The 20,573-nt window shown below is 43.4% G+C and overlaps 1 protein-coding gene across 5 annotated transcripts in view; it reads left to right on the top strand.

Annotated features, from left to right (window-relative positions):
• The window catches only part of Sin3A (SIN3 transcription regulator family member A), a 60,075-nt gene that overhangs the window by 21,986 nt on the left and 17,516 nt on the right, over positions 1-20,573 (top strand). For all 5 annotated transcript variants that reach the window (XM_065454064.1, XM_065454065.1, XM_065454063.1 and 2 more), the window contains 11 exons: positions 934-1,137; positions 1,746-1,832; positions 1,968-2,108; positions 4,098-4,286; positions 6,174-6,260; positions 6,390-6,508; positions 9,217-9,347; positions 12,315-12,412; positions 12,501-12,617; positions 13,289-13,579; positions 15,031-15,771. In XM_065454064.1, coding sequence (XP_065310136.1) covers positions 934-1,137; positions 1,746-1,832; positions 1,968-2,108; positions 4,098-4,286; positions 6,174-6,260; positions 6,390-6,508; positions 9,217-9,347; positions 12,315-12,412; positions 12,501-12,617; positions 13,289-13,579; positions 15,031-15,771 — 2,205 coding nt within the window. The remainder of the gene's footprint in view (positions 1-933; positions 1,138-1,745; positions 1,833-1,967; positions 2,109-4,097; positions 4,287-6,173; positions 6,261-6,389; positions 6,509-9,216; positions 9,348-12,314; positions 12,413-12,500; positions 12,618-13,288; positions 13,580-15,030; positions 15,772-20,573) is intronic.

Raw genomic sequence — 20,573 nt, 5'->3', positions numbered from 1 at the left:
TTGGCTCGAGCCAGAGGAAATATATGAAAAAATTATCAGCGTGCCCAGGCCACTGGTTGCCTCGGCCTACATGGAAGTATTTTCTTCATATGAATTGATGCTGAATCCTTGTGGTTTCGCCGCTGGTGTAGCGCGCACATGCAATGAATGGCAAAACTCAACCCTGCCGTGGCATGTGTCTTTTTGGATTGGTGAATTCAGATGTGTAGTACTTGCTGTAGAAAACTGATTGGCAGTCAATAATGTAATAATGAGTCAATAATAATAAATATAGGACATAGCTATATTTCTCCTTTTGCTCAGCTCACTGATGTGCAGTCGTGCAGGCTGTAGACAGAAAATTTATGCAGCAGATATTCATGTGGCACTTAGCTTACATAATGTGACATTCAGGTCAAATGGTGGTTGGGGCTGTCGCAGTGTCTGCTGCTATTTCTATTCAGCTCTCAAAATGCGTTAAGGGCTCCCTTAAGTTAAATCTACTGTACTTCTTTGTGTGGGGAGCTGTAGCAACAATTGCAGCACATATGGCTGAAGTAGTACATGTATTTATAATCTTGAGACATAAGAAACTTGTGATTTTTATGTTCCTTGTAGCTACAGGTGGTCATTAGTTATATGCAAGTGTTACTAGAAGAAAATGTGCCTGCATCAGCAGAAGCCAACCTGTGTGGTAAGCGTGTGGCATAACTGTTGTTAAGGTTGATGAAGACTTTGACCGTCGTAAAGGTGGCTTTCATTATAGCTACAGCTACCATTATTGTCTGATGCGCCACATCCCGAGTGCATTGCAGAAGAGGGATACTCTTACTGTCCAAAAGACTTCTGGCTATATCTTATCTTTTATAGATGAAGGTCCTAGTTGTATTTGCAGTCTACTGTTAGTCTTTTTGTACTGCTGTGTGTGGACTTACCTTTCAGTGCCCCTTGCAGAGTGGCCACCTGCCGATCAGTGGGCCCCCTCCTAGTGGCCTGGGTGGAGGGCAGCCCCCTCACAGCAGCCCGCCCTCACATGCCCCCATAACCCCGCAGCCGCCTGCGGTGGCTGCCAGCGGACAGACTGCCACGGCCCCCGCCTCGCAGGCAAGCCAGCCAGTCGAGTTCAACCATGCCATCAACTATGTAAACAAAATTAAGGTGGGAGCACTCGTCAATCCAACTGCCTTTTTAAGCACACTCATTTATTGATGGCTCTGTTGTCACAACTGCAGAGTTATCGTTGTTTGTTCAAGCCCCTTAAGCATCAGCATTTGCATGAAGAAAGCAAAGGCCTGAAAAGACAGCCAATTAAGAGTATCAGGGCACTTAGTAACTTGGATTAGAAAGCAAGCATCCTACCTTGACACTGTGGACAACATTAAAGGAACTTCAGTAAATAGGATAAGGTTGATTGGCTTTCTCGTGGCACAATGAGAAAGGTGCTGCTCGAAGTTTTAACATCTGCTTGATTTATAGGATTCAAAGTGCTGGAAATGCCCTTGGAATGAGAACTCTGCAGTGGTAGTGCCCTTTTCATTGCCTGCAGACTGCTGTGTGTTGAGTGCACTTCAAATGGAATTCATAAGTCAGTCTCTATTGCCTCGCCCCATAAGGCCACCAGTGCATCCTCCTCAGTATCCTTAATTACATCCCCAAAAATTCCATTGTAATGTGCTATGTGTAGTATGCATGCAAGCAGTTACTGTGGGCTAGAAATGTCAGGCAAACATTACTTTTTCCTTTCTCTTGTCCTTGTTTTTGAACAGAATCGTTTCCAAGGCCAGCCAGACATATACAAGCAGTTCCTGGAGATACTGCATACTTACCAGAAGGAGCAGCGAAACCTGAAAGAGGTCAGTTTTGTTCGCATGGAAGCTTAGTTGACCTGTACACATGGCATGTTACATTTGCATTCTGATGATGATAATAGTGATAATAATGTTGATGTGTGCTACTGTTGAAGCTTATTGCTGCATTTCTTCTTTCAGGGTGTGCAGACTGGTGCCAAGCCATTAACAGAGTCAGAAGTGTATGCCCAAGTGGCCAAACTTTTCCAAAACCAAGAAGACTTGCTCCAAGAGTTTGGCCAGTTCCTGCCAGATGCAAACGGGGCCTCTACACACTCCCTGGTGAGTTGAATGTTTGCACGCCAGCAGGCAGTGCTAGAAAATGACTTTGCCCCTCAGATTTGCCCTGTCCACCTTGATGGCTCAGTGGCTATGTCATTTTGCTGCGCACAAGTTCACAGGTTTGATCCCTGGTGCTCTCGGCCGCACTCTTGATGAAGACAAAATGCAGAAATGCCTGTTCATCATGCTTTGGGGGCACGTTGAAGAATCCCAAGTATTCGAAATTAGTTCGCAGTTCTCTACTTCGGCGACCCTCATAATCCACTAAGCAACTTTGGAACGTTTAACCCCAGAACTAAATTTTTTGAATTCACTCAATGTCCCGGTAGGCTTGCATTTAAACTCAATGCATTAGAAATCTGAGTTACTGTATTTACTTGCATAATGATTGCACTCGCATAATGATCGCACCCTTGAATTTTGTCGATTCTTTTTCTTTCTTACGTAATGATCGCACCCCGAACTTGCTGCAGCAATATATCGTGCGCCAAGTCTCACTAATGATGATCGCACTTACCATCTGTCGAATGCTACGCGAACGACTCTTCAAGACGTACGAAACAATCTGCGCGCACTAAACAGATTCTTAAGCAGATGCCGCATTTCGTTCCTTTCATCACTTTCTGCACTTCCATGAAAGAAAATATTCTATAAACAAACTTGCCTTGGCGGTTTTATAATAATGGTTGTGGTCCACAGCAACAACAAAAAAGGCGCCTTTCAATTCCTCTCGTCTACACTTGTGGGCACACGACCCATCGCGAGCGGCAACGATAGTAGCCACATTTATATTGATATGTTAGAAGTGTACCCTATTTATACGCCGACGCTTGTAGCACAGCTAAGACATTAACCCACTTTTAGTAGAAACGTGCCGTATTAGGATAGTAGTGAAGACAAATGCTGCAGTTTTCGCAGCATGCCCGCCATGTTTTTCCATGTCACTGGCACCTAAGCGCGCCCACCTCTGCTTCTGTCCCCTCAATGAACATGGCTACGTTATCGCCGAAATTTGCCGATATGAACGATATTATTCATGACTGATATGGAACAAACTGTTGCAATGCACGTAATGTACTCACGAGAAGAAGAAAAAACACACGCTTTGGCGCTTTCGGCTTGCTGCACCGGCCGTCATTTTTGTTTTGGTGTCCTGCACTGTTACAGTGGCAGCTGCCTCTTTGCTGACCTGTTGTCATCCTGCAGCAAATGCGGGATGAAAAAAATGTTTTCTTTTCGCGGAAAATTTAACCTGTGTAGTGATCACACCTCTGAATTTTCTTCAATTTTTTTGACAAAGAAAGTGCAATCATTATGCAAGTAAATACAGTACTTGAAGTGTAATGAGAGATGTGTCTAACACTTAGGATGGGTATGCTGGTGAATGCTGATAGTGCTGTATTTGTATGAAAATATATTATTTGACGGTATGACACACTTACAGTAGCACTTTCCATTTTTATTGTGTGTCCTAAATTGTACTTTTAAAGAGCTTAGTATCACTGCAAAATTGGAAGGGTGGATGTAATGTTGAACGTAAGGAGCCTTTCTCTGCAAGCAGGTAGCGTGCTTGCTGTCTTAGGTAAGAGAGGATTAGGCAAAGGGTTTCCTTCATGTTGTCTTTAGTTTTGATGCATTAGTGCTGTCCTCTTGGGCTGTAAGGCAAACATTTTACATATTTAATTATAGTACTTTCAAGTGGACATGCTTTTGGAACAGTTGCATCAGTTTGACGATTTTGTTTGCCAATTGGTCTTGACACCACATTTTTTTTTGTTGCAAGGTACCCAGTTTAATTAATGACCTATAATGGCACAATGGCAGCCTTTCCTTGAAATCGCTTACACGCACTGAGGTGGAAAACTTAGATAATTCCTGAACCTAATATCAGATACAAGGATGTGTACAATGCCTTTCCAGATTTTGCAAAGCATTGTGGTTTCTGTCACCCTTGTAAATTATGTGTTTTCACTTGTCATTGGGGCTTAGGTGTCGCACGGTCTAGACTTTGGCTTCCAACCAGTGAAGGCAGTCAACAACGACCACACTGCCGCAGCAAAAAAGCCAAGCACAGGCCTCAACAAGCCAAGTCTTGTTTCCAGCTTGAGCACTTCACTCAAGCAAGCAGGCCCACCGCTGAAGAGGCCATTGTCGCACTTGTCAGGATCTGTTGCCAAGGTATGATGTTTGCAGAAATGAACAAATGAGTCTGTGATTGATTTGACGCATTTTTACTGAAGCGCAAGTGATACTATATTTGCATGGCTATAGCATGGTGAAATAATTAGTTCAAATGAGCAATACCGTGCTTTGAACAACACTTTTTTTCTACACTATGTTGCTCGTTTTGAATTGTCATACTACCCCACATGGCAACTCAGCTTTGTGGGAAAGCCAGCTTCCGGAAACCATGGTTTCCTTCGTAAAGTACTACAGAACTTTAGTAGTATGGCATATACTTTACCTAGCAATAGTTTGTGTTCCAATTGTAACATGTTTGTCCCTTTTCTCGGTCATCAAAAGAACCTTTCATTTAGCATCTTTATACATACAGTGCAGCATTCCAACCGATTTGTGAACATCAAGTTTTACCCCCATATTCCACTCTTGAAAAAATGGAATATGGAGAGTAAAACTTGATGTTTTGCACGCTTTTTCTGTGTTTTGAGTTGGGTCTGTGGCATTCATCCATTGGCATATGCAGCCTGTTACAGTGAAATGCACTAAGCGAGCCATGCATTGTGGTAGCAGATTACTCAGACCATTGTGTTATGCAGCAACATTTTAACAGAATCGTAATGAGCTGGTATCTGTGTTTGCATAAGGCTGTACAAGCACACAATCGGATGCTGCACCAAGCCTTTGCACCTGAAGTCTTTAGGTACACTACTAGATAAACGCACTGTAGTAGCTGCTCTGCTTTGTGAGTTTGCCCTCTTTTGAGCAGTGTTGAACCAATCAGAACACACACTTCACATGCACCTATCTCCTCCTTCCCCTTGGTGTGCTTTGCATATCTGTTTGTTTATGCACTAGGACACTAAAAACAACTTTTTTACAGTAGAGCTGTTAAGCTTTTCGTAACTCTGTTTCGTGCCGACAGAAAACTCTGCCCAGCTCTGTCGCTGAGCCACGCAACCTCCTCGCATCACACACAGGCGTAGGGCGTAGTGTCGCCGCGGCATGCGTGCGCTTCCCCTTCCCTCTCGCCAGCCGAGGAGAAGCAAGTGTTCGCTTAGCCGGGACGTCACTGCTATGCTAGAAAACTCTGAGGAGCCGGCGTGCCGATAGACCTGTCACCTCTCTCGTCTAGTGAACACGCGTGCGCAGCTACCGTGAGGCGACCGAAGAAAGGCAAGACTCCCGAGGAAGAAGCCGCCTCCAAGGAAGCTAGGCGCGCGGCTCAGCGGGACTACAATCTATTAAGGAGAGCCGATTCTGCCTATCGTGCCGAGGCCGCCACTGACAAACGCCGCCGCCAAGCCGAGGATCTTGAGTTTCGGGCCAGAGACAACAAACATTGCCGACTAAATGCTCAGAAGCAGAAACTAGCTCTGCTGTGACCCAGTGTTGCACCGCTAGTGCAATCTGGCCACATTTTTTTGCAAAGCTAACTGGCAGCCTGGTGGTTCAGCGCACCACTTTTTCAAACATATTTGTATTGGGCGATGGAATATTTTGAAAGTGGGATTTCGCATATAAATTTATATGCTTTCTGAAGTTGGAAATTAAGAAGAAATGTGGAAATTAAGAAGAAATGTGTCACATTTTAGCAGATTACCTGGTAAATTTATTTGTATGGTGCACAGTGCAAATTGAAAAGTGCGTAAAAAGAAAATGAACTCATCTTGCACATGATTATGCAACGCTGTGGTGAGGCACTGTGGGTATAGCTGATTACTGAAAATGTTGTTAGGATAAAAAATTTCTATGTAAGTTACATCACTTTAATGTGCATGTGCATCTCTATGCAAACATATGATGACATTTGACCGTACTCATTTCACCCTCACAAAGCAGTTTATTGATCATTTACCTTTTTCTGTTTGTGTTTTTTTCTCTCAGAAACAAAAGATGACCAGTCTGAAGGATGTAAGCCTTGCTGAGGCTGGCAAGCATGGCACTCTCAATGAGTTCGCCTTCTTTGACAAGGTATGACTGCATTCATTGCATCTATGGTGCTTTGTCATTTTGTAGTAGTGTAACTGAGAGTGTGGTTCATGAAAGTCACGGCAGGTCTGCGGTGCTGTTTTTCAACATGTGTAACTTCCTTTTCAACAGGTTCGCCGCGCTCTGCGTGGACAGGAGGTCTACGAGAATTTCCTTCGTTGTTTGATCCTTTACAACCAGGAAATTGTGTCCCGGTCAGAGTTGGTCCACCTCGTGACTCCGTTCCTTGGGTATGTCATACAGCCTGTTAGAAATGTGCAAAAGTATGTAGCTGTAACTGCAGCACTGTGTTGAACGATCGTGTGGCTTGACAGTAATATGTTCTGCATTATAGTAAAGCTTTCACTTGAACGCAAAGCTCATTGCAACTGTGCCACAGGGCAAAAATTGTCTATAATATACACGATAGCTGTAATCTTTTAATACAATGAAGCCTCATTATAATGAAGCAGAGTGTAATCAAATTGAATAGTGGATGTAATGAGGTGAAACTCTCCTTGAAATCCTCATAAAAGATTCATATTGCTGTACCAATGACATAAAGAATGTAACAAGTAATTATGGTTCCCCCTTCAACTTCGTTATATGGAGGTTTTACTTCAGTTCTGTATGCAGAATATTTATGAAAATATTGTTGCTTAGCATTTTGCTCTCTGACGTTATGAAGTGTTATGGATAGGATTGGGCAAATGTTTGATATTTTCAAACATTCAGTCGAATATTATGCTATTTGGTATTCACTTTGGATAGAATTCTCAAAGAATTCAGAACGAACTAATATAAATTTGCGAACATTTGCAGTCAACGGTTTTGGTGAGCAAGTCACAATGTCATTGACATAGCTCATAGCCAAGATAAGCCAAAAATGAATTTGTTTACAGCCGCCAACCATGGTGTTACGAATTTTTCGAATTCTGACATCCATCTGAACATCTACTCAGTGCCATCATCTGCTCCATAAACCTTTGTATAAGATTCGGATGCCATATTGCTTGATTGCTTGATTTTTCTAACAATCACAACAATAAGCAAAGGCCTGTAAATAAACAATGTTGAGCTTGCATTTTTGCACGAAGATACAGTTGAACCCACCTATATCAATATTCAAGTGCCACAAAAATTGCATTGTTATAATGGGGTTGCATGTAAAAAGTCAAAATATTGCGATGGCAGAGCTGATGTGAGAAAACTGTAATAGCGGGGAGGCCAGTGCCCCTCCCCACTACCTTTTTCCATCCGGCTGCTGATTGTGCTAACTTGTTTAACTGCTTCCTGGGCACTCCGATCACGTGTAACAAGCTGTAGCTGTCGGCATTATGGAATACACTGCTATAAAAACTGCAAAGGGGGGTCACGGGCGGCAAGCGATAGGCAAGTTCCGTCGAGGCATAGCATTGGTGGGACCAAGGAGGTCTTTTAAGAAATGCGAGAAGGTTGCTGCGGCGGCCTGTCAGCTTGAGAAATCCAGAAGAAATGTCGAGGCAAAATGGCCACAACCATCTCGCCATGTACTTCTCACTGGCTTGCCTATATCCTTCTTCAAGACATCAAGGTGCTCCACGTAGTGCAATGGAAGTTTCCTCATGAAACGAAGCTCCTGAGGGACTGAATCATCTGCCAAACCTCCTGTAAGGTCAACATCAGGGCAGCTTGCCCTACCGTGTTGTCGCTTCCGTCGCTATCCAATGCAAGCGCATTCGTGACAATCGCCTTGTAGGTTAGAAGCACTTAGTTTCCAAATCTATAGCACTGCGCTTTTTTTTTTACCGACGTCTCGCATTGCCAATGATCAGCGGGCAGATCAGCCATCTTCCGTTTCGCCGGCGAGTCAAACATGGCTGAGAAACCACGTGGCCAAGAATGATTTCGACGCAACCAACAGAGACAAATACGAACGATTAAGCTGTTTGCACGACTGCGCTCTGAATGAGGAGCCAACAAGCAATCTGAGAGCAGCGCAGTTAGTGCGGTCCATTTGTGTTTTGGAGGGCATCGCGGCATAGAGTTATGAGCACAGCCCACTTGTGTTCAGAGGGGTGGAAGGGCGATGGGAGAGAAGCGCAGGGAGAAGGCATGGCGGCTGTTAGGGCAGTGGGCCCATTGTGCAGTGGCTCGAATTTCTGGTTTTCTTTTTTCTTTTCGAGGATTTTGCATTTCACTACTTTTCGGCATGGACACCCAGCAGCCAGACTTCATCATTATAAGGGAAAATGCAGCATCGGGGCATTGTAGTAACCGGGTTATTTCACCATGGGAAAACATACAAAAGTTGACGATACAGCAGCTTCTCATTGTTATGACCGATTTCTTAGTAAAACAGGTATCATAAGTGGGTTCGACTGTATGTGGTAGTCAATGGCTACTATCGTTCTTAGCTGAAAATGTAAAACCTTGGCAATTATGTCAACTCTTATTTCCCAACCCCTGGAATATTATGCTTCGTGCCTTGCGTCAATGCTGTCGCACGTTGTCATTGCTCTATGTGCCATTTTAATTCATCTGTTCTTTCTAAACATTGTGAGGTACCTACATGCTCTAGAAGGCCTGTAAGCTCAATATGATCTGCGTCACTCAATGTGGTTATTATGTGAATAGGAAACTACAACTTAAATCTCTTGTCACCACCTGCTTCAAATGGCTTTTGTAACCACTTTTTAAAACCTGCGATAAAAAGCTTAAAGGCTTACTTTTTTAGGGTTCCACGATTTGGTTCATTATTTATCAGTTTATTAATGGCTGAGTAGCAGTATTTTTTCACCAGGTTAGTTGGTTTGGTCACGCGAGAAATTGCCTTGGGGAGCTGTCTGAACATGCTTCTGCGCACCAGAAGTTAGTTCTTGAAGTAACTCGTCTTTATAAGGAATAAGGTATTCAGTTCTACGGACAATCTACTCCAAATCTCTACTCCAAAAAGCTGCACTTCTGTGACATTTTACAGGAAGTTTCCAGAGCTGTTCAAGTGGTTCAAAGACTTCATTGGGTACAAGGATCTTGGTGGACAGATAGAGCCCATTCCCAACAAAGTTGTCCAGCAAGAACGCATCTCAGGCGATCCATCCATGGAAATTGGTATGCTTTTGTTCAGCTGCATCAAATTTGCAGTGCATGTATTCCCAGACCCTTGTCTTTGTTTGTATTTAGATGAATAACACGTACTTTGTCACCGTTATATAAACTCGCATTTGTAGCCATAATTACTGGTCATGCTTATATATTTAATAACTTCCATACTTTCCTTTACCAGTTTCTAGACTTTGGAGGTAATTGCTGTGGCTGCCAAACAACTCTTTTGAGGGTACACAGTTTTTCTAGAGTCCAAAAAGCACGCCCTTCTCTCTTTCTGTCCCCTCAATGTGGACATGGCTACATTATAATTACTGTCGCAAGCTTACCGATATTAATGGTATTATTCATTACTGATATGGAAGAAACTGTTTTAATGTGCATAATGTACTCATGAAAAGGAAAAAATAATCGCGTTCGGTGCGTTTCGCTTGCTTCGTTGGCTGCCATTTTTGTTTTCGTGTCCCGCACTAACAGCGGCAGCTGCCTGCTTGTTGAGCCGTTGTCATCCCATGTTGAATGCGGGATGAAGAAAGAAAATGTTTCTTTTCGTGGGATATTTAACCCGCGTAATGATGGCACCCATAAATTTCCGTAAATTTATTTGACACAAAAGTGCGATCATTATGTGAGTAAATACGGTATATTGCTATGCTGCAGCCAGAAAGTTTGCAGCACATTCACAAATAAGCTGAAGGAAAACAAGCGCTAGCTTCAATTCCTGCTACTGAGAGAAAGTCAGGCCTTTTGGATCACATTGACAATGCTGCTGCCGGAGCAAATGAGCTGGCTACGAGCTTCATAATTGCTAGTTTAGACTCTTTGAATCCGTTGCTGACATGTGTGAAGTGCAAGGGCTATTCTGGTAGCATTACAGCGTGAATAGGTGAACAGGATTATGGTCTTGCTGTAAAGTTGGTTGGTAAGTGCATGGACTGCGGCTATGCTGTGGAGATGGTGGAGCTCACCATGTGTAAGTAGTGACCAAAAGGTCAAACCATTTGTCATGAACATCCTTGCTGCGACAGCACTGCAAAGCACTGGCAGTCGCCAAACCATAGAAATATTTTTGCTGCGATGAATCCCTTGTACTGAGGCAGGTGCAGAAAAACGTGGCAGTGGCATATCTAAAAAACGAAACACACTCGCATGACAGCTGAAGCTGCGGAAAAGTTGAGTGTGCGCGAACAGTCTGTGATTTATATGATCAATAGAAGATAAGCACAGATAAAATTGGCGTGTGGTACAACTGCTCCTGGATGACATGCGGCCACTTCTCTCATGTCACCGTGGTGATAGAGCTGGTCGCAGGATTTGTCCTCGATTTCGTGGTACTCAGCATTTTTTTTTTTTTTCATGGTGCAAACAGGCACCAAAACATAACAACCCGACTTACCAGGCTTGGAAGAAGGATCACGTTTGTCAGATAAAGGCCCGTAAGAAAGCTGCTGAGATGGCAGTCAAAGCTGCACTGATCCTGGAAATGCAGTAGGATGTAATACATGACTACTCTCGGGGGGTGAAAGCCGCACCTTCCTTACCCTGCAAAAAGCCAGGGTATATGGATACATAGCTGTAGAAAAAGAAGGTGGTGTGTATCACGTTCACAAGAGAATGGGCACTTCACTGCGCACCCTTATTTCAAAGCAGAAGTGTGGCAGCCTTGGAGGCAAGAGTAAGCTAACTGGCGACCTGGTTACTAATCTGAGTAATTGCTGCGGTTGGGCCTCGAAATCCCACAAAAGTGATGCAAAGGCCATGCATAGGGCTGTCGTGGCCACGTATCACCACATTACTTCTAATTATGTGATGCCAAATAACTCTGCCCAGAAGGCCGAGAGTCAGGTGAGCCTGCTCCGAAGCACCGCTGCAATCTGCCACCTTGTGCATGTGAGGCTCTTCTTCCAGTGCGTAAGCACTTGTCTGATGAAGCACTTCTTGAGCAATGCCAGCGAGGAAAGACAAAACACTGAAATTCTCCTTTCTAAGGATTAGCATCATGTGTCACTGTTCACTGTGCAGGCAGCTGTGGCTGAAGCTGTAATGGAGTTTAATGCGGGGGGGGGGGACATAGTAGCCATACTAAGAAGAAACTGTGGCAGAGTCCTGGCCACCAGATGATCAAGCTCATGGTGGAAAAAGACCAAAGCCGCACTGCAGCATGTGCGTGCAAGCGTGCCTCTGCAGACAACTTGCAGCGGGTACTCGGAAAGCATCAGCTGAATTACTGTAGCCAGACTACATCCCTAGAGGTTGCAGATGCAATGGCTGTTGTAATTGTTCTAATACATTTTGGGGTTCTGTATTAAAAATAAGGCCTCGTTTTTTCATGTTCTCTCAAAATCTTTTTTTTTTTGCTTTTGTTACTTGCAAAAGTGATATCTTGGCCTTCAGAACACATGAAGCCCTTATTTTTGTAGTACTATCATGCATCCACATGTGTGTAGCACAAAAGGCTTAAGGGCATATTTTTTAAAATTCTGGCTTTGTAAATTATTAATTTGCCCACTAATTACATCACATGATGGCCATTTCTGAACATTGAGCATAAAATTGCTATAAAATTAACACCTTCCATATAAAGATTACTTCTACATTTGTGTATCTTACACTGTCGTATCCAGCCGTATGTCTATATACATTTCTGGTTGTTAGTGTTCCTGCTGTTCATATAAACAATACTTAATTATAATTATCCCTTCCACTATTTGGCCTATGCAAAATTTCATTGCATTTTTTAAATCGGAATGAGAAACTTAGTGAGTGTTATAATCTTAATTGCCTAAAAATGATTTTTTAAAAATCAGAAACCCATGTTCCCCTTTAATCTGGACAGAAGCTTTGCACTTCATATTTTAATTGAATGCGTCCACATTTTTTGTTCAGTATATATATATATTCTTCACATCTCTTTCGTTCAATTTTTTCTTGATAAAAAATGATTGGGTGCTTTGCTGTTTGCGTGTTCTTCAGATTACTCATCCTGCAAACGCTATGGTGCCAGCTACAGAGCACTGCCAAAAAATGTTGTACAGCCAAAGTGCAGTGGCCGGACACCGCTCTGCAAAGAGGCAAGCAGTTTTGGTCCTAGTATCAAATTTTGGCTTTGTTCAATAGGCGCTGCTCTTGTTTGACATCAATTTCTTAATCAACCCTCAGGTTTTGAATGACACCTGGGTCTCATTTCCGTCGTGGTCTGAGGATTCCACGTTTGTTAGCTCACGCAAGACCCAGTATGAAGAGTACATTTACCGGTGTGAAGATGAGCGCTTTGAGGTGAGTCGAGAGTCTGCATTGTTTCTATGACATCGGTGCAAATAGCACTACCGAGGCTGCGTTTACAGGTCGCTTTACAGAAGAATATAGCTGCAACTTGGGTCAGCGTGTGCATGGAAAAAAATGTGACAGTCACATGCAGAGGGACTTTGATTACTAGCAACAAGTGGCAGGAGTGCAGTTGTTATTTGAATGACTGCATGGGCATTTTGAATTTCACTGCAAGATGTTCAACAGTGCAAGCCTTGTTACATTGCATGGTTTGACATGTGGTCTGTGTATCAAAACTCATTGAAAAAACTTATAATGGTCACTTTGCATTCTGCATAAACTGAGCTTTCTTAAGCATGAAGAATGTATGGAAGAAAGTGACCCATGAGCATGTATCATTGTTTAATTTGTCTGATTTCACGAGTGGCCTTCGTATTTAGATGTGTGCGGTGTACAGTGACTCAGTTTTTGTGCACCTTAGCATCGCAGCTTATTACCTGTGAGGTAAAATGCAATATGTTGGGATGTAGCAAAGGCTGACAAACAGGGAATGGAGTGTGACACAGCTCTGTTTTATGGTAAGGGAATATTTTTTTTGAAGTGCATTATATCCTCGTAACAGCCAAAGTCTGTATACGGGAGCCATTTGATGAAAAAATAATGTTAAATTTTATGCGCAGCTGGATGTGGTTGTCGAGACCAACCTGTCTACGATCCGTATTCTGGAGGCAATACAGAAGAAGCTTCAGCGAATGAGCGCGGAGGAAAAGCAGCGCTTCCAGCTAGGTGACAACCTTGGAGGCTCATCAAATGTGCTGCAGCAGCAGGCCATACGGCGTATCTACGGCGACAAGGCTGCCGACATCATTGAGGGCCTAAAGCGCAACCCTGTCGTCGCTGTTCCCCTTGTACTGCGCAGGCTCAAAGCCAAAGAGGAAGAGTGGCGCGAGGCACAGAAGAGCTTCAACAAGGTCAGGCCGTGTTTTGTTGCAGCTGTGAGAGGGAAGGTTACATACACTAGGCTGTAGTGTGAAGCTACAAAGAAAATTTTGAGGGGAATTCCTCCTTATTCAGGGATCAAACCCAGTACCACCACCATCTTTCAGGAAGAGCTGCTGCACCGACCAAACTAACTTAGTAGTTGGCAGTCCGGAGGCAAATTACTGTATTTACCAATTCCAACATGCACCTTTCTCTTAAAGAAAATAGGTCCGAAAATTGCCTCCAAAATGGCAATTGGATACGAAACTGCATTCATAGTTTTGGTGACGGTTTACCATCAGAGCCATTGGCATCACAAGATGGGGACAGAACACTGACGACGATGCGCCACTTTAATTCATTACGAAAGCTCATTCAAATTATTGAATGCATGCTGCGCCAGCAGCAACAGAGTGGTGTCATGTGTTTCTGGCATTCTGGAAACCGATGTACATCGCAGGGCAAACTAGTAAAGTGGGCAGTCTAGGCATGAGTCCCCGTCCCAGTGCTCTCGTGTGTTGCCTTGTTTTTCTTTTCCTCCCTTTTTGCGCTGCAAGGCATTCACTGATTGCTGGGGTGTTCAAGAAATGTAGTATATCAAACACTGGGCCACATTCAGTTTATTGCTGTTATGTGTGAATAAATTGTGGGTTTCGTCTTTTTCCGATTGCCCAAATCGAAGGCATGCTACTTTTGTTGAATTCTCAAGTAGCTAGCTTGTTAGATTTGGGTGCACAATGTTTTCTCATTTGAAACTATAAAAACAAGGCGTGTTTGACTTGGGAGAGTGTTATAATCGGGTAAGTATGGCGTTTGACAACTAGGTATAGAGGAACATTTATTGACCAAATACAGTCAACAAAAATTTCTAAAACGAAAGGTGTTTGTGAAAGGGTAACTTGCTAGACACAAGACTGTATGTAGCATGAAGCAGCCAAGGAAGTCTGTATTGGATTCTTTGTATTTGCATGCTATTGACTGGTGGTTGCCATTGGGCACTTTCTCGAGCCTTCCTCTACATTACAAGTATTTGCACAATTCGTTTTGGCCTCCATATTTTTAATTACACCATGAACCTCACAGGCCATTGGTAGAAGCACATTTTGTTACAGTTAATAGTGCTGTTTCTACCATCAATTTTCTGCCTTATCCTAGTAAGATCAGGCAAATAATTGGATCTGACATGACTCATTTTTTATTGAGGCTATAAGGCAGCTAAAGTTTCTTTGGTTCAGGAGAAATATTTCTGAAGGCATGAAAGCTAGTGTTCTGGAGAGTCAAGGTGGCAATCAGGGCGAGTTGGCTATTTGTAGCTTTTTGTCAAAAAATAGATGCCTGTGCGTGGAGGATATACTTGTCTTCAACAGTGTAAATGACGCATGAATATGGTTAACTTGTTGATTGCTTCAAATCTGGTGTTCGGTTTGTACTTGCCCAACAGGTCTGGCGAGAGCAGAATGAGAAGTACTACCTCAAGTCGCTGGATCATCAGGGCATCACGTTCAAGCAGAATGATGTCAAGTTCTTGCGTTCCAAGAGCCTTCTGAACGAGATTGAAGCCATATATGAAGAGCGCCGGGAGCAAATGGAAGAAGGCACTGGGGAAGTGCCTACGGGGCCCCACATGAGCCTGGCCTACCTTGACCGGTCCATTCTGGATGATGCAGCTAATCTGATTATCCATCATGTGAAGCGGCAAACGAGTATCAACAAGGAAGACAAGCAGAAGATAAAGCAGCTGTTGCGTCAGTTCATCCCAGACCTGTTCTGTCTGCCACGCGGTGAACTCTCCGACGACGAAGTTGACAAAGAGGATGATATAATGACTGAGGATGGTGAGAGCCAGCCTTTTCCCTCAACGCCCAATCATCGGCCAGATGATGCCTTCCCCAAGGATAGTGACAAAGGTGCACTTCGGACTGCCTCAGAGGATTGCACCGGCAGTGCAGACGGCTCGCAGCTGAGTGCGCCGCCGATGCAGAACCTCTACTCGGACGACTCGTATGCGCTCTTCTTTGTCAACGACCACTGGTATCTGTTCTTTCGGCTGCACCATCTGCTGTGTGAGCGTCTCACGAAAATCTACAAGCAGTCGACAAACTTGGCTGCGGATGAGGCAAAGGAGCGCAAGGACCGAAAGGAATCCACAGCTGTAGCACTGCGGCTGAAGCCTCGGAGCGAGGTTTGTTTACTTGACTGCTGTGCATGGTAGTGCAATGCATTGGTGTGGGTGTGAGCATTTGCATGGGTCGGGCTGCGCTGAAGTTCTGTTGGGTGCCATGTAGCCTGAACCAATGAACCAGATAGTCTGAAACCATGATTGCAACTGCCAACAAAAGTGTAGGCTAGAGTTACATGCATACAGTCTGCAAGTTGACTGTGTGCAACACCATCCAGATTCGTAATGCAGGAAATCCACATCAATTGTTGGCGTAATGAAAAATTCCAGAAAGATGCTCAGCTGTGGCAGTACAAGAATCTTGCTTTCACGTGCCGTTTTATGGCACTGAAATGGCCCTCAGATGAAGCTCTAAAGTGCATTGCTGTGAAACCACACTTGAAGGCAACATTCACTATAACATGCATCCCTCTCTTGAACTTCTTAAATTTTTGGTGTATAAGCACAAAATTTCGCCTTATGTAAAGGTCAGTGGTTAGGCTTCAATATGGATAATGCTTAGCTTGATTTTTCTCTTGTGAACTTGCAACGTCCTTCATCAAGCAGTTTTATAAATGATTCAGTAATTTGTAGCACAACAAGTGCTGCTCTTTGATGTTTGTTTTACTGCCATACTTTTATGTACATTCACCTAATCACTTTACCATTTTGACTCTGCCATCAGCCAGTAGAATGTGATTGATAAACTACAGGTTAACCACTTCTGTGCCTTGGACGAGCTGGGTTTGTCCACCTGTTCCTGGTATGAATGGCCAAGGACAAGCTCAGCTCATCATCAATATTTTGAATTTTCCAGTAATGCTGTCAACGAGCTTAATTTTGTCTTGGTGCTTAGCCGTGCTTTTGGTACATGGCAGCTTACAATTGAAGGGACAGTGCAGGCACTAGCAAACTTATTCTTTTTGAGGAGGTAAAACTTGTTGGCAACTAAGGACCTTAAAAATAATTTGGCTATTTTTGGTGGCAAATTGGGATCATTGTGTGGCATGGAAGGGGTTAATATGACTTTTTACTTACCGTGAATTCATTCATAAATGTTACTATATACAGTGTAGACTGCTTATAACATAAGTTGTGCGAGTCGTGAATATGTGCACTATAAGTGGTATAAAAAAGAGCAAGACAATTTGGACCAAGCAGTTGCTCTTATGGGGAAACCGAAGCATACAACTGGGATGTTTGCATCAGTTTAAATTCGCCAAGTTGAAATGTTAACGTCCTTGTACCTACGGTTATCGCATAAAGCAGAAAAAAGAGCAGTGACCGAAATTTCATACACCGTACTGTCTCTCCCTTGAATTTTCGTATTGACCCATGTGTGCTATTCAAAAACATGAGGCCTGTGCGATTTGTGGCTAATATTGCCAGCTCCACCAGAACCAGTTCATAGGAGGCTGCACCCTGCCATTTGTTTCAGTGGTGCTGCAAGGGCTCCCTCTCAACCACGCATTTGTTTCAAAAGGTGCAGGGAGGTTCACGATTTTGCTCCACACTGTACTGTCTGTGCCGACTTAGTGTGGACGTACAGGTGTCAAGCAGCAACTGATGCTGCACATGGGCGCAAGTGCTATTGAAAGCATGCATAAGTGCGTCTTCGATGTCTACATGTGTTTACACCTTGGAAGCCGATCATACTTGCAGTCCGGGACCCGTATTTACAAATGCTAGTAGTTACAGCGGGGCATGGCGCTTGCGTAGACGCCAGACATGTGCGCGCATGTGCAAGTAAAAGCGGGTGTGAGAGAGGAACTGTGGGGACTTGTGATCCTTGAATGTACGACTCTGCCTAGGCACTACGGAAGAGTTTCTTAGCGCATGCAGCCACTCCCAGCTGTTATCGGCTCGTTGCTGCTGTCAAAACGGCCACATTGGCTGTATTTCGTGGTGCTCCTTAAGGCGCAAGGCAACAAAGTGTAGACTTAGTGCGCTGCGAGTAAACTAGAACCTTTCTCAACTGTTTTTCCTTAATGTTTAGGGCTTTATATCTTGTTACCACTGTGGCCTTCTTGCTTTTGTGCCATTGGCATGAATAGAAACTCATACTGTAGAACGCCTTTTATGTGTCATTACAGTCAGCAACTGATTTTTTTGGACATGCCCCACAATTCAGACGCCTTCGCAGAACCGCCACATACCCCATAGAGTAAATTTATAAGAACGTCTGGAACTTCAGACCCAAAACTTTTCGCCGGCTTATTTTCCCAATTTTTTTTGCCTTGACTGCACGTCCGTAACAGCATTAATCAAAGCCACTGCCATTTCGATTATGTCACAGCCTCGAACCGACGCTCACGCAGAATTAGCTGGCAGCCACCACTGCGGGAACGCTTAGTCTAGCTGCTTCAGATGTTTGCTGCCAAGCTTCTCGCTGTTCGATGGCGTTAGCTTTATTGAAAGAATTTGCCGCTGTCAGCAATGACGCTGACTCCACCTTTGTAATCCTGACCGATGGCTTCGAAGTGCGAAAGCATAATGCCGATTCCCGAAAGTCAGCTTTGTCGCAATAAAATACTGCGACGTGGTCAAGCATATTCAATGCATTGCGGGGAAGCATACCAAGAGTGTTAAAGGGCAATTGTCTCGGGATATGATATGTATTCCTTAGTTAAACACGTAGACAATAGAGATGCAAAATTTCATGAAATATTGAGGGGCGTGAAAATACACAGGTTTTTTTTTTTTTTGTAAAGAAATGAATTTAAAAAAGCTGATGTGCACAGAGCTATGAAAAACCCGACACATTTGTTTCTCTAAAACTGAAATTCTTACACTATTGCATCACAAAAGTCCCAGCAGAGTTTCCGGGTTCAAAATCTAGACATGATTTCATCTCAATGCATTGATTTCACATCAAAGTGTCAAGACTGACATTTGTATCAATATGTGTCAGATTAATTTCTGCATGACACGTCAACGCTAAGGTTGGTAATATCAAACGATTAATCGATTAAAAGTATCCCGCAAAGCTATCGATCGTCAGTGATGTCCACCTTTCATTTAATAGACTTAATCGATGAGACATGGTTGATTGTCTTCTAGAGTTTGACAGGAGTGGCATGAAAATGAAAGGGAGTCTAAAATATTGGATGTTGGCTGGTAGCTAGTTTCTGAGCATGGAGTAGTGTCACGTGTACGTTTCAAAGTCTGAATTAAGCCACTGTTACAAATGTTCTCAGTTTCACCCAAACTGGAAACGAAATAATGCATTGAAGTAGTCTCTAAATGGTTTGCGTTCAAATTTATACTGATGGTGCCTTTATGTGATTTCCTGTGTAGAGTGAAACCACCTCATCAACCCATACCTGGAACGAGAATCGTAAAGTATGTGACTATACGAGTATGGTAGCTAAACAAATTCGGGCTAACTAGAACGCATTCTTTCCTATCTTGTTTTCGCCAATATGTAATGTCGGTATAATTTTCGCTTCAAGCTAAGCCCTATGCTACCTTTGTCAACCGGATAACTAGCGGCGTGAGATCATACTAGCGAGTTATTAGTTAAGAAAGGTGTTCTACTTCACGATTTTATTCGCGTTTCATTTATGACGCTACATCTGCTTACATACGAAGGTGTAGCAGTAATTACATTGTGGAAAAGAAGTGCCGGCCAAAGCTTTGATTTTGGGGAATGTGAAAGAACCCTGCATTGGGGAGGCGCACGCTGAAGCAGGTTCAACGGGTGGACGTTGCTGTCCCCGGGGTCAGTATAACGTAACTATTCCAATCTCTTTTAATGCCCAAATGGGAGAGGCCCGAGCCATTTTGACCTATCGCGAAGAGCCAATTGAGAATTTGGAATAAAAACAGATTGGAATAGTTTTACGTTATACTGGCCCAAGGTCGCTTGCGGCTCTCTGGGTGACGTATGGTGATCCAGAAATTGTTACTGCATCGACTGGACTGCATAATTTAAGAACATTTTGTGCTATCATCATGAGCGTCGGAGCGGGAATGTTAGTTTGATCGTAAAGCCACTGATGTTTTTGGCTTTACAGAAAAGCATGCGCCATGCTGCCACTCGACTCACTCTTCTACATTCTAGTATGCTATAGCTACAAAGTGTGCTTTCTACCGCCCCACGTTCTGATTGGTTTGCGGCAAGGTGAACTATTTTTCTTACGTAAAAATGGCTTTCAGTAAACCACAGTAGTCCATATCTCTGGCTTCTCTGTACGGTCTGTTGGTGAAGCACGTTCCCAGACACTTCACCCACATTGCCGAAACATTTAAAAAAATGTATTTATAAGAAATGTCTGGTGTTACTTCTGGAAATTTTCGACTTGCTATTGCAGAGGGCATGTTTTTCTGATAGCTATCGCTAATTAAAAATAAAAAGGGACTATTACCAAAATTTCCATGCGCTAGACTTCTTCAGTATCAAGGTAATCTGCTTCAAAATTCAGCTTAAGATGCAGTACAATGCTTATGTTGATTTATTCTGTGTTCCGTTGTGGTTTGGAAGTGCGCTATTCGGTTATTCCACCAAAATTCTGATTGGCCTGCTACAAGCTGCTCTAAAACACAACTTGCTCCAAAAATTCTTCCAAAATGACTTTGGGTAGTCCCACCCCTGCTTTAGCAGCCGCATTATAGCTGGTGTTTCTTCTTGCACAGCTGCACTATAAGCAGTGGGCATTACATGGAGTTCTATGTGATGGCAAACAGTCTTCGCAAAACATTGTTATAGCAGGTTCTGCACTATAGATGGTTACGTTATAAGTGACCTGAACTGTGTTCTCGTATAAAAATTTATAGGTGCAGCCTATACTTGAGCAAAAAGTAAATCAATTTGTATCTGCTCTGAA

This window comes from Dermacentor albipictus, chromosome 4 (genome assembly GCF_038994185.2).
Source record: "Dermacentor albipictus isolate Rhodes 1998 colony chromosome 4, USDA_Dalb.pri_finalv2, whole genome shotgun sequence".
Taxonomy (NCBI): domain Eukaryota; kingdom Metazoa; phylum Arthropoda; class Arachnida; order Ixodida; family Ixodidae; genus Dermacentor; species Dermacentor albipictus.
The sequence above is the reverse complement of the archived record's forward strand: the minus strand, read 5'-3'. Positions and strand labels throughout refer to the sequence as shown.